Here is a 14,021-nt window from a genome sequence, read left to right as displayed (position 1 = left end):
CATTTCCAGGCTTTCATTTTTCACGTAAAAAAAACATTTAAAAAATCAAAATCTGAAAATATATCTATCAATCTGTATCATCACCAAGAAAACATTTTGAGAAAGAGATCCATTATTTTGAAAAGTTTATTACATAAGCACTGAAGACTTTCTCCCAAAGGTGATGTCTCACACAAGTTTAAAGAAGATGCAGTCACGCACCATGAAATTCTTGGCTTTACAGATGGTTTTATGCTCTAGATGCGTGCTGACACGCCCAACGGATGGGATGCCACCCAGAGGGACCTGGTCAAGCTTCAGAAGTGGGCTCATGAGAACCTCATGAGGTTCCACAAGGCCAAGTGCAAGGTCCTGCACCTGGGTCAGGGCAACCCCCAGTATCAAAACAGGCTACGGGATGAAGGGGCTGAGAGCAGCCCTGCTGAGAAGGAGTTGGGTATACTGGTGGATGAAAGACTGGACATGAGCTGGCAATCTGCACGTGCAGCCCAGAAAGCCAATTGTATCTTTGGCTGCATCCAAGAGATCAAGGCCAACAGGACAAGGAAAGTGATTCTGCCCCTCTGCTCTGGTGAGATCCCAGCTCTGGAGTCCTCACCACAGGAAAGACATGCACCTGTTGGAGAGGATCCAGAGGGGGTCCACAAAAATAAGCAGAGGGATGGAGCACCTCTCCTACGAGGACAGACTGAGAGAGATTCAGCTGTTCAGCCTGGAGAAGACTCTGAGAAGACCTTATTGCAGCCTTTCAGTTCTTAAAAGAGGCCTATAAGAAAGATGGGGAGAGACCTTTTAGCAGGGCCTTTTGAGGGCCTCGTTGACAGGACGAGGGGTGATGGTTTTAAACTAAAAGAGGAGAGATTCAGGCTGGATGAGAGAATTTTTTTTACAAATAAGGGTGGTAAAATATTGGCACAGTTGCCCAGAGAGATGGTGGATACACCACCTCTGGAGACATTCAAGGCCAGGCTGGATGTGAGCAACCTGCTCTAGCTGCAGATGATCCTGCTCATGGCAGGGGAGTTGGACCAGATGACCTTTGAAGGTCCCTTCCAACCCAAACTATTCTGTGACTTAAAACATAAACACTAGGGGTTGTTTGTTCTAGGTGAAAGTAGTAATGTTGGGTCTTTGGCAAAATAGACCATATTATAATACAGTCTTCTCTGTGGAAAAGCTTATACAAGAAAGTCCAGTTTGCTGGTGTACTTAAATTTTAGAAAGATCTGAATGTTGGGTTGTGGGTTTTTTTTGAAAGAGAGATATTATCCATTGTAACAGGACACCACACAGAAAAACCGGAATTCATCAACAGTCCTTGAAAGGATAGGGAATAGTCTTTGGAAATGAGGAAAAAGCTGAGGCCTAACAAATGTCTTAGCAGCCATACTACATAGGACAAATCTCTTGGTCCTCTCTTTTCATAAATCTAAGCAGTTTCATGATTCAGATGCAATAAGAAATTAAGAAGATTAAGAAAAGGTTTAAGAATTGCAGTGAGGGAAAGCAGAATGTGGGACGGAGGGTCCAGGGCAAATAAAGCAAATTCCACAGCTGTGCCAAATGAACAACCAGGCAGTAGTGTTCAACCGAGGCTTAACTGTGGCCATTGGGTCTTTCAAAAAGGGATAAAAATCAAGGTATTCCAGCTAGACAGCTCAGCCTGTTTTGGCTAAGTTTAAAAAAGCTTAGCTGGAACTACTGCTGCATGTACTGGATTTATTTTTGTTGAGGGGTGTGCCAGATGCAAATGACAAAAAGATAGAGTAGATAGAAAGAATAATCAAAGTGATTATGAGAATATTATCATCATTATGTTTCAAGGTTATACTTGAACAACCTTTAATCCCGTACTACATTTATCTATTACTCCTTTAGTAAAAGGGTGCACACACTTTGGCAAGTAAAGAGCTCAGTGAAGCATGTTATCAGTATTTGTATTCCTCAGTATTTCACAGATTTTCATTTTTTGTACAGAAATACATCCTGTTAAAATTTTTTCCATTACTTTTATCTGAAGGATTCAATTTCTTTCAGCATGCATCCCAGATCTATCTTCTGTACAGAAACAGACAACAGCAATAATTGAAATAATCTTTCTAAACAAGTTACATTATTGTACAGGAAGAAACTGCAAGCATTTTAAGGCACTGCTTTTTAGCAATTTTCTTTAAAGACTTAAATTCTTGGTGTTTCTCAGATGCAGTAAGGATCAAAACTGATTCAAAGAAAATGTAAAGAAAAGACACAAGGAATTTTGTTGAACTGTTTAAACGTATCTTTTCAAAGACTTCTTTTGCCCATACAGGCTTTTGTCAGAACTTCATTTATCTTGGAAGTGCAAAGCAACCAGTAATGTCTTAAAGAACATGTAATAATTATGTCTGACGTCATCTACAGGTGACAGATGAGCACCTCAGAAAGTGATGCTGACTCCACTTGTGTGAGTAGAATGTTGGGATATATTTCCTAACACTTAATGTGACAAATGTCCTTTTCCTTTTCAATACTTCAGATGTCCTTCAAAAACCATGTATTTAGGAGATAACTTCCCAACTTTTGAAGTCCTGTAATGCATCATGATTTCATTAGGGATGAAAACTAAGAAAACTGCAACTGATCTAAGATCTGTTTTCCTGATTAAAATAAAGGCTTTGAAGAAAACACTCCTGTCCCCGAGATTTTCATGAACTATTTACACTTGCAACCTTATCACCTTAATATAAACACATTTATGAGCCAATATGAGGAAAATTTACAAAAACTACTTGAAGTTTTTTAATAAATAAACTAGCTTCAAAAGGAAAGAAATCAACAGGAGCTGAGACTCCGATCCAAAAATTGCCCAATACTGATCGGAATTTTCTTGCTAGTTCAAAAAGTTCAAATTATTGACTTTAAAAACACATGCACTATAAGTGAGGTAGATGACAATTCCTGCCCCACCAATCCATCCTGTCCCTTCCAGAAAACCTGTAGGTTGCTGCCACATGTAGGACTATCTGAATCATGAACTTACTCTAGTTTGGCATAACATTAATACATCACGTTAGAAACTGCTATAGCCTAGAAGATGAACCGTGTATAACAGACCCAGTAGAAGTGGCAGCTCCCAGATAGGGAGATGAGTGGAAACTGACCATCAGACATACCTGTAAGTGAACCTTTGCTTGATCAAGCTTTTGCAGAAAGCTAAAAGCTTAGTATTTACTGACTTCAAGTCAAACAACTTATCATCAGAGGTAGAAGCTAAGAAAGCAAACTACACCACACAAATACTATACCTCTCTCTTCCAGGAAGAGAAAAATTGGTAGCATTTATCTGAAGCTCATCTGAGGGCTTGTTATATGAGACTTATTTACAGATTGTCAATGCTACATAGGCTATTTCTAGTGGATTGTCCTATGTGGTAAGTTAGTAATTGTTTTTAATCACTCTTTTAAACCCCAGATGTCAGTGCTTTCCATACCAATGTACTTTAAAAACCCACAGCTGTGAAGCAAGGAGCCTTTAATAAAAAGTAAGAAAATAAGAAATCACTACTAGCTCTAAACTTATGTTAATACCCCCCACATTCAGTGTTTCTTACTTGCTGAACACCAACAGCAAATGCCTTCAGGAACACTTCAGCAAATTCATTGTACTCCTTGGAAACATTACCAGGGCTTCCATACCTGGAATTAGTAGCACATATGCAAATTAAAGGGTGTAGCAATATTATTGACTTGAATATTTGTTTCTTTTCTTTTTTTTAAATAGCAATGGAAAGTAAAATACCTCTCAAAAAGCCTAGCTAAGATATGTAAAGCCCACTTCTTGCATTTCCACCAAGGCAACTCAGGTCTATCATCTTCATCAACTTGAAGGGTTTCCTTTAGGGGAGGAAAAAATAAAAAAGGGGAAGAAAAAATAAGAATTTACCAACTATTCACAAAAGCTCAAATTATACATATTTTGAATAACTATATAGCGTATTTTGCTTTTAACCTGCCAGTTGCACTTCTAGCTTAACAGAAGTATAAAGTACGGCATATCTAAAAATACACTGCTTGATATATGCCACACAAATGATGAACAAGTTCTTGAAACAAGAATCCAAAGTAATATACTGTAATTTGCTATAATGTGCTAACTTGAAAACAACAGAGCTCCCATACAAGCTACACAATTTCAAAATTTGTCTAGTCTGTTTAAAACACCCTATTTAGCTTAAAAAAATATTTTCTTGGCATCTCTTGAGAAAAAATAATGCAGAGTTAAAACTTTTAACCATTCTAGGGAATGATAAATATTTAAGATTAAATTCATAAATAGCCAAAAGCCACTTACAGCTGGTACATCCCTATCGACCACAGTCTTCAGGATTTCTATCCATTCAGTCAGGTTTTGCTGATTTATCAACTCCAAAGGTAATGTGTACTTAATAAAAAAAAAAAAAGGGGTGGGAGAATTTATTACAAAACCATTTGAAAATAATGTTACTTTCACAGTTTGAATTTCGGCTCTTCCAAATCTTTGTTCACACTAAGCTACCATTAAAGATTAGCAAGTTACCTGGAAAACCAGGCTGAAGAACTTAACACACCCTAGTCCATATCTTCAAAATCCTCAAAGGTGCTAGAAGTCTTTTCTCCAATTCATTCTGCTTATGCAATACTAAGATTCTACTTAAAGAGATGTTACACTAATTTCTGAAGCAATTAATACCATATTCATAGTTTCATTCCAAACTGCTGCATTTACACTGGTAATTCTATATAGGCTGGCCTCTCGTTTTCCAGCAGACACTCTACCTTAGAGGATTAGCATGCATAAATTCTATATCATGTCAACCAGGAATATCGATATACAAAAAGTACAACACAATTAAGCATACCAAAAACCTGCGATTCATACCACTGTTGAGTAACAGGGGAAATGATTCAAGTGTAATCTAATATTGTTAACATTTCTGTACTTCACAATTTTACAGAAAAGTGTATGTTTTAAATTAAATTACTGATGAAGTTCATGCAAAGTTTATTTTCTTACCTGGACAAGGGCATAAAATATTTTGAAGATCTGTTTCTGGATGAGGACAGACTGATCAGATGGATCATTCAAGAGCTGAATAAAACTATCCTTCAGAACTGGTAGAAAATGTTGCATTGCAGCTATCAAAGGACTCCGCTCCTCTGGCTTCTTGTACCTTTAGATAAGAACAAACTAGTTTTGTAGCTGCTTTTGTAGCTTTTGAAATTTAAAAGTCCACCTTTCCCCAGTGCAGACACAAGTAGGTTATATTTACAGTTCACAACAACATACAATTAAAAAAAAAAAAAAAAAACCCACAAAAACCCACAAAAAAAAAACCAAACAATTTGCCATTTCTTCTCACAGATTTTGAAATAAAGCTAAGCCAGACAGTATTACAGCTGCTGCGCTAGTCAGTAAAATTCCAGAAAGACATTTATCAGAGTTCACAATTTATAAATGTATTTCCAGAAGCTGGGTTACTTCACTGACATTAACCAAAGTATACTTTCACAGCTTACCATTGATGTCTCTCACATAGAATGGTTAGGGCTGAGAAGGACCTTAAGATCATCTATTTCCAGCCCCCTGCCATGGACAGGGACACGTCCCATTAGACCATGTCACCACAACTTGCCATTTAATTTGCCCAAATCTAACAATTTTGTAGAGAATGTATGTTTCCAGGTTACGCAGCAGACTGAGCAGGCTTTGACTGCAGCCTCCCCTGAAATAGTACTTCAGACCTTTCCATGCTGGTGACAGGCCACCAGTTTGCCTATGCTGAAAACAGAGCTCTATCTCCCTTCTCAAAACATTTCAATATACCTGAAAGGATATGAATCTGGATTTTGAAATCTTCTCCCCAGTTTTCAATTTGTAAAGAGGAAAGTACTTATTGACTCAAGAGTTATCACAGCAGAATAGGATTTGTCCATACTGGTGATAACAATAAGAACAAATTGAAGTATCACTTAGAGACTGTACAGCTTTATTCTTTTATCAAGAAATTAATAAGCCTTATTTTTTTAATAAGAAATTAAGAAACTAATGCTGTAATACTCTTTGACTCCTGTGGGAGACTTTGGAGTTGGAGGATTGTGTTTTGGTTTGGAGGTTTCTTTGGATTTTTTAATACATTTTTGGTAGACTTTTCACTAATATTAAGTATCGATACTCATGTGTATCAATACTTAAGTATAAATACTGCCAATTTGCAGAAATATAAGACAAAGTCGAGTCAATCTGCTGCCAAATGGCATGTTCTGTGAAACTACTAGAGACCACTGAGCTCCAAAATCCCGTTCAATAATACAGTTTACATGTATTTTCTGAAATAGAAACCTAAATATAAAAGGATTAAATGTTGCTCAGGAAAATTCGTTTTCTCATTTCCACAAAAAACACAGTTAAAAAAGACCAAAAAAAAATTGCTATGCAGAGGGAAGCAATTCAATCTTGCTGGTTGGAACTAGAAGGTGAAAAAAGTTTAAAAGCCCCAAGATATTTACTTTCCAAAAAACCAGTTACTAAATGTTCCTATAACTCAAGCAGTAAAAACTTGATCAGTCACAATGTTATACAGTTTCCCCCCAAAAATGACATGTTCTTTAACAAATTTTACAGTAACCTGCTTGCACCCATATTGTTACTCAATTGAAACATGCATATTCCTACATGGCTTGTAAAACTGACCCTTGACTTCACCACGTAGCTAAACAAGTATGAGCAGATGCTTGCTTCAGCTAAAATTCAACTTAGTTAATCAAGCAATGACTGAGCTCGTATCAAAATTCTTCCCCGAACAGGGATGGCTGTTCACTAAAGTGAACACTTCATGTTTTATATCTCACAGATCTCTGCTGTATATTTAGTTAAAAATGTTCAACAGGTGAGAAATTACTTTATATTCCTTTCCCAACAGAACTTCAATTTTCAGCCACTGAAAAAAACCCAACACAGGATTACAGAGGTCTTTATAGCATTTCTGTGGAAAATAATTTTTGAGAAACTGGTATTCACCTGTTTTATTCTAATCTATATAAAATTCAAGGAATTAGTGAAATTTTTCAACGTAACATTTGAAGTACCTGAAACAAAAATGTTACACACGACAGTGCTTTTAAAGAGTTAAGTTGTGGATTCCATCAGTTCCATTACCACAGTTCCCTGACTCCAGGTTTGCATTTTAATCTCCATCTTAATTTCACATGAGCTTCCTACATGTCAGCAGCAGTAGGTAAGCTCTATATACCTCAAGTGCAACCTCTACTTTAAAGCCCTGAACATAATACCAGATACAAAGAACATTAACCTACATCATAGCCTAGTACCTTGCATACCAAACAGCAGGCTTTCATAGACTTCCTACAATGGGTTGGATGAGGCTATCAAAATGATTACACAAAAGTCTGTAAAATAACTCTGAACTTCCTACCATTCAAGATTTCACACATTGAAATCTCTGTATGTTTACTGTCACTGATAACTAAAGTACAAATTAGGAGTCTAAATCTGGTTTAAATAAATAATAATTTTCCACAAAAGTCGTGATTTTGGGCAGACTTTCTTACTGTGATGAGTCCATAGAGAAACAACTACCAAATTAAAGCTTTAATACAGTCTTTTTTTTCTGATCTCAAACCTTTAATGAAGGCAATTTTTCTGTAATTTTTTTTTTAGTGGAGAAGATACATGAGCCAACATTTGCGTAGCAAGTATCCAAAAATATTTTCTAAAAGTAGATTTCTATCACCACTGTGCAATCCCATATGCAGTCCTACATGGTTACAATGCACATACAGAATACCAAAAATACACACAAATGTATTAATTCTCTGCTTTTTCATATGGCAGAAAAAACTTACTCATAGTTCTTCACAAGTTGATAAAGACAAAGAAGAATTCCAAGCCAGCAAGCACTGTTGTCAGACTGAAGATAAAATCCAATTTTCTCCACAACTGCAGTCCAGCGACTAGGATAATCGTGCTTGATAATATGGTGAATGCAAGTAGTAAGCTGTACTCTAGAAAACAAATGCACATAAGTAAGTTACTACTATTATTTTAATAATTTTATAGTAGTGTTGAAGCAGCCAATACTGCCCAAACTTAGACTAATTTCAAGTTTTGTTTAGAAGGTTTAGTTTCTGTTCTTTCTGCTTAATATTCTCAATATCCTCAATTAGTACTTGAGGAACTTTAAATATCTACATGCCAGACAAGCTGAAAACTATTTTTTCCACTTAAATTAATTTAACACTCAGAATACAAAGTGTATGACACTAATGCTTAGCATGCAAGTGATCTTAGTTGTGCGCAAGAACAAACCCCAGAAACCACAGCCAGTTCATGTACAGTTTATAACTGTATACCTGATCAGCTCAGGAGAGTGTATAATGGCTTCTACAATATTTTCACGAATACAGTGTCTATCTTCTTCTGGGATGGAGTAAGGTGGAATCTCTCCTGGTGCAGTTTCACGATCTGGCCAGTACTGGGTTATCATGTTTTTCAAGTAGATAACCCCTGTGAGACAGAAGTGGCAAATCAGCTGATAGCCATTCAAAGAACAAACACATTTTGAAATAAATAAATAAATAAATAAATATATATATATCTATTTTAGAACAAAACTGATTGAAGGGACTCATTCATTGACCATTCCTGAGTAGGAGACTCAAAACACATAAACCATGCAAATTATTAACCTAATAATCTACTAGTTGATATCCTTTTACCCATTTATTGTGATGTCTGTATTTTTAGTTCTGTAAAGCATGTTTTCACATAAAAATACGAAGCACATTGCTCTTACCTGTGCTACAGATAAACAGTTATGCAACATTTTAGCAATACACTTCTGAAAAATCCATGGTAATTATTTTCTTGGTATTTTTATGACAACAAAGCTAATCAATACTAATGACTAACTATAAACACTCCCTGTAAGCAAAAAAAATCTAATTAAGTTTGTGATACCAGAGTGAACGCTAAGAAACAGAGCCCTTCTATACCAAGGTTATGGGCCACAGTAGTTTGTAGCAATCAGGTTGCTGGCACAAAAGCCTACATTTGCCATTTGACAACCGAAACCAAACTGCTTATGTGGCAAAATACAGATGATAGCCATTGGAAAGAAAAGGACTTATAAAATGTAACAGGAAATCTCAAATGACAAATTAATAACAAAGTTACTATTGATCTAATTCTATGTACAAATCCAAAAAGCAAATTCTCTTCCCAAATTTCATACGCATGTTTTGAAGATTCATAAACTAAAGGTTTCTGAAAAGGTCTGCAAATGAAAGAAACATTCAACAGATACTAGCTATTGCAAGACTCAAATGATGCAGACTTCAATCTGTCCTCAGTGGGATTTATCATGCCATTAATTGCTTTGCAAAATATGCACTGTTTGTAAGCTATATTTTTGTTTGAGTTGTCTCCACTCTCTACAGATTTTAATTGGGTTTTAATTGGTTTACACTGAAGTCAGACTTATGGTACAACTTTGAATAATTTAATATGCAGAAGATCCAAATAAGTGATCTTTTGCCAAGAAAGGTTGGACCAGATGATCCTTGAGGACCCTTCCGAACTGGTACTCTATGAAGATCATACTTCCTGAAGTGTCAGAAAAAACACTGAAATACCTTACTAAAAACCCCTGTCAAGTAATCATAGCAGCTTTAAGATGATGTCTGGAGTTGCTAATATTTAGTATGAAATTTTACTGATAGCTCATGAGCACATCAACAGGATTCCAAATGATATTATTTGTTTTCTTCCACTTAAAATGCTTAGAAACATTAGCATTACTAGTACAAGGTTAAATTACCTCCTTGCACAAATGCACTAGCATTATAAACCATTCTGTTTCCCCGAAGACCAGTATTCACTAGAGATAAAGGGAAGCAATAACTGAAGAGCCAGCCACCTTTTCTGTCTTCCTTATTCTGTGTATGGCGCAGAGACAGTGCATGATGACTGCAATTCAAGCAACTCCTAACTTCAGAGTATTTGAGATTAAACCCAATAAGATTCTTTAACAGTATCCTGGTGTGTGTGCACCATTAGAGTAGACAGAATATGAAAAAAAGAATAATTTGAAAACTTGCCTGCCTGTCTCACTGGTAAATCCAGTTGCTCAGACATAGTGATCTGAAGCAGAGTTGAAACAAAGTTCACTGATTTATGAGCCTGTAGAGAAAGAGGAAAAAAAGAAAATAATATTATTTAGTCATACTTTGTTAAGTTTTAGAATACTCCTGCTAGGTTTTATAACATCTTTATCATGAGGTAATGCAATCAGTAGAATACCAGCAACTCAGACAGTTTCACAGTAGTCAGCTAATCAACCAAAGCATTCCAAAGCTTCATGCTTGTTATATTCTCAAGACAACATGGGGGAGGAAAAACAGTACTCTTTAAGGTAAGCGACTTGAAGGAATCATTAAACAGGCTTCAGAAATCAGCCTTTCAGTCCCCAGACATTTTCTTCATTCAGAACAAATACTTGAAAGAATAATATCTAAATAGCTGTAAAACCCAAGCACAGCAAGTTTACAGTGACCTTTAACAAGGTATGAATTCATTATAAAATAATCTAAGAAACAGATGGCAACTACATTTTAAAACTAAGCCCAGCCTTAAGCAAGCCTGTCCAACTCACAGTACATCTTTCTGGAAAAAAGAGCTTCAAGTGACATTTTATGCACTATTGCATCAACTGTTACCATAACTATACACCATAGTGTTAACATAACTATACAGCAAACTAACAGTAACGAGACCTAAATGGAGTGACATCTGCAGAGTATCAGTCCTGCAAGGATTTGCAAGAGTTCACTTACAAAGAAAACAAAATACAGTGGTGTTTGGGTTTTTTTCTTAAAATAATGACAAATGTCATCGATACAGTAAATAATATTGCATTTTCAATGCAAGGAAACTAACCTTAACGTTATTATAGCATCCTTTACCCACCTTCCTAAGCATTAAAAACTCAAGATGTTAAATGAATTTTGCTGAGAAAAGGAAACTGTGATCGTTAAAAAATAAACTCTACTTTTTATAACTGGAAAACACTTTTACTCAAGGTCAAGAGTCAATGGACATGAGCTGCAGCGAGGGAAATACCTATTTTTCAAAAGGAAAAAGAATTCCTACTTTTCACAAGGGCAGCCAAGGTCCAGCACATTCTGTGCACAGTGGCTATGGGACCCCATCCTTCAAGACATTCAGAACTCCACCGGGCAAGCTGAGTCCTAATCTACCTCACTTAACTTCCAAACAGCTTTGCTTCAGGTAGCTGGACCAAATCCCTTCTAACTAACTACACCATAATTCAAATTGCCAAGATACATTTCTTCTTTATCTTCACTTAAAATTTATTATTTTCATACATTCTGTGCAGCCTATCAACAAGGAAAACTGCATAGATCTACATAACTTTACCTGTTAAACTCTTGGGAAAACACCTCTTATCTACTTGTTCCTCAGTTTACTACTCCTTATGTAAAGGAAATAAATTAGTATTTTGAAAACCACTGAAACTACACTATCCATTTATAAAAAATAAATTACTGTCTCAGTTACTGCAGCAAAGCAAATACATAAAAAGAAATAATCGGAATTTATCTCCTCTTCCAGTAGGACTAAAGCTCTTTTGACAGCATGAAGTAATGTCAGCATTACTCAAGTGTGTAACACTGCCCAGCTCACTCCTACAGCACCAACCTCTTCTCTCCAACTTTACCTTTCCCTAGGAAATATCTCCTATACATTCTAGTATAAGCCAGTGTAAAAGGGAGAGTCTTGGACATGACATTTTTTGGTGCATTGTACTAAGACTTGACTAGCATTACTTGTTTTTTATTGCCTGTTATTTAAAACTGTTTTTAAACAAAGAATGAACCTGACTTAAGACCTCCCCAAAATATCGAAACACTGCTGTACATATCCTGTGCACTAAAAAATCTACAGGCTATAGCAAACCCACAGAAGCTCACAGACCCTCACATCTGGTCCAACTGACATGTTTATTTTGTAGAGTGTGTTGTGATGAATTGGGTGTAACTGACACTGCGATATCAGCATGAATCTTTCTGACCCACATCCCTCCAATATATCCAAGATCATGAAGAAGAAAATAAACTTTCAAATAAAAAGAAAAAAAAGTACTTGTTTCCAACTCCCAAGTAATGGCTGAATAAATGCATTTAATTCAGTTGTTGGTATTAATCTCTACTACAGCTCCAGTCTGTTAAGGTCCTTAAGTAACATTAACAGACATGTCTGCCACACATACCAAATGACATCAGACCCTAATTCAGCACAGTATTCAGTTATATGCCTAACATTAATGTCAGCGGAAGTACTCCTGTACTTAAGTGTGTTACTATGAACTTGCTGAAGAAAGCTTTCCATTTCAATAACCTTTAACTCACCTACGAATAAGGTCACATTATAGTCTGCATAAAGTGGACTTAAAAGAATATGATAAACTTAATGGCTACCTTTTCTATAGTAAAAATTTGCAATGTATTTCACTATTTAAAATGAAAAAACATTTAATCCTTCAATTTTTAAAAGGACTGCCTTCCTTTTTTCATGATGAATGACAACTATCCTTTTAATAAAAAAAAATTAAAATTTTAATTTTAAAAGCAAACAACAACCAAAAGCAGACAGTGCACACTGCCACACTGCAATCACATAAAACACCAAAATCTATTCTTCATTAACAAATTATGACATTCTTTATGGAATATAAAGGACTTCCAAACTCTTCACAGTGATCACCTTCCCATGTCACTGAAAGGAAGGTTGATTCCAAAGAAACTGAAATGGAAATGTGGGGGTCATGAAGGACAGCTACAAGAAGGCATCCATGTAATGAATGGTCAAACAAAACCCCAGCATCTACAATAACCTGTCACTTGCTCCCTTGCTTTGCGTTACTATTAAGAACATTCAATGTTTCATTGTAACCCAGAAAAAACATCTGAAATTAAAACAAGACACCACATAGGCGCTGATTTTGTATCTACAGCATTAAGAAACACTGAACACCCATTCATTTCAGCTATTTTAATCATTAGTATTTTTACTCTCCAAAGATGACTGCCTTTCGGGACATCATGTTCCTCTTCACTGACAACACTGCTAAAAAAACCCAACCAAACAAAACATACCACACCTACTTTATGTACATATTCTATGCAAATACTATCTTTTGGGTTTAGTGCATTTGATCAGCCAGAATAATCTGCTATACAAAAGGTGAGCTGCAAATGAAGATTTATTAGAGGTCTATCAGGGAACCCTATTGGAATGTAGAGGACTCTGCTGGCCCTTGCATGCCACAGTCTCCAGAAGAATTGGGTGCACTGATGCAACTTCAGTGAAAGCCACTGGCAAGTAGTGTCATTCTACACAGAAATCCCATGGCTCCAGGATGCGTGAATTAAAATCAGGATCTCACAGTGGTTGCTATCACATATCTAAACCACATGGAAAACCAAAACTATTTCCATAACTTTAAAGTTTTGACATTTGTAAAACTTTGTCTTTTATCCTCTTGCTCCCTTGTCTACAAATAACCCTTTAAAATAAATATTAAAATTTAGAGAACTTACAGCAACTGAAAAAAAAAAAGTTCTATCACAGTCAAAGTCTGTTTCCCAACATGTAACTCAACATTTAAAAAAAGAAAAAAAAGAGAAGCCAAAACCAAAACTCATCTCAAGTCCTCCCCCTTTACAAATTCTCCAACATGCCGTGTCACTGGTATGACTTTGTTGTCTAAGAGCCAAAGAATTCAGGGACTGTTCCCAAGAGCAATCTTTGCTATGCAGCCTCACTAGCTGAGGAATGTATTCTATCAGACCACAAACGTTGCACCACTGTCTGTTAATATACTGTCTGCACCACTGTTACAGAATATACAATCGTTTTGCATATTTCACTGCAGTTTTTCCTCGCACAGTAGGTTTGTTAACCA

At 36.1% G+C, this 14,021-nt stretch overlaps 1 protein-coding gene across 1 annotated transcript in view; it reads right to left on the bottom strand.

The window, feature by feature from the left end:
* The window catches only part of IPO7 (importin 7), a 40,255-nt gene that overhangs the window by 21,117 nt on the left and 5,117 nt on the right, over positions 1-14,021 (bottom strand). The window contains exons 2-8 of the mRNA XM_065682998.1: positions 10,135-10,216; positions 8,389-8,542; positions 7,882-8,040; positions 5,033-5,189; positions 4,331-4,420; positions 3,779-3,873; positions 3,591-3,675 (exon numbers count right to left, since the gene is read on the bottom strand). Of these exons, the coding sequence (XP_065539070.1) occupies positions 3,591-3,675; positions 3,779-3,873; positions 4,331-4,420; positions 5,033-5,189; positions 7,882-8,040; positions 8,389-8,542; positions 10,135-10,216 (822 nt within the window). The remainder of the gene's footprint in view (positions 1-3,590; positions 3,676-3,778; positions 3,874-4,330; positions 4,421-5,032; positions 5,190-7,881; positions 8,041-8,388; positions 8,543-10,134; positions 10,217-14,021) is intronic.

This window comes from Lathamus discolor, chromosome 6, assembly GCF_037157495.1.
Source record: "Lathamus discolor isolate bLatDis1 chromosome 6, bLatDis1.hap1, whole genome shotgun sequence".
NCBI lineage: Eukaryota > Metazoa > Chordata > Aves > Psittaciformes > Psittacidae > Lathamus > Lathamus discolor.
The sequence above is the reverse complement of the archived record's forward strand: the minus strand, read 5'-3'. Positions and strand labels throughout refer to the sequence as shown.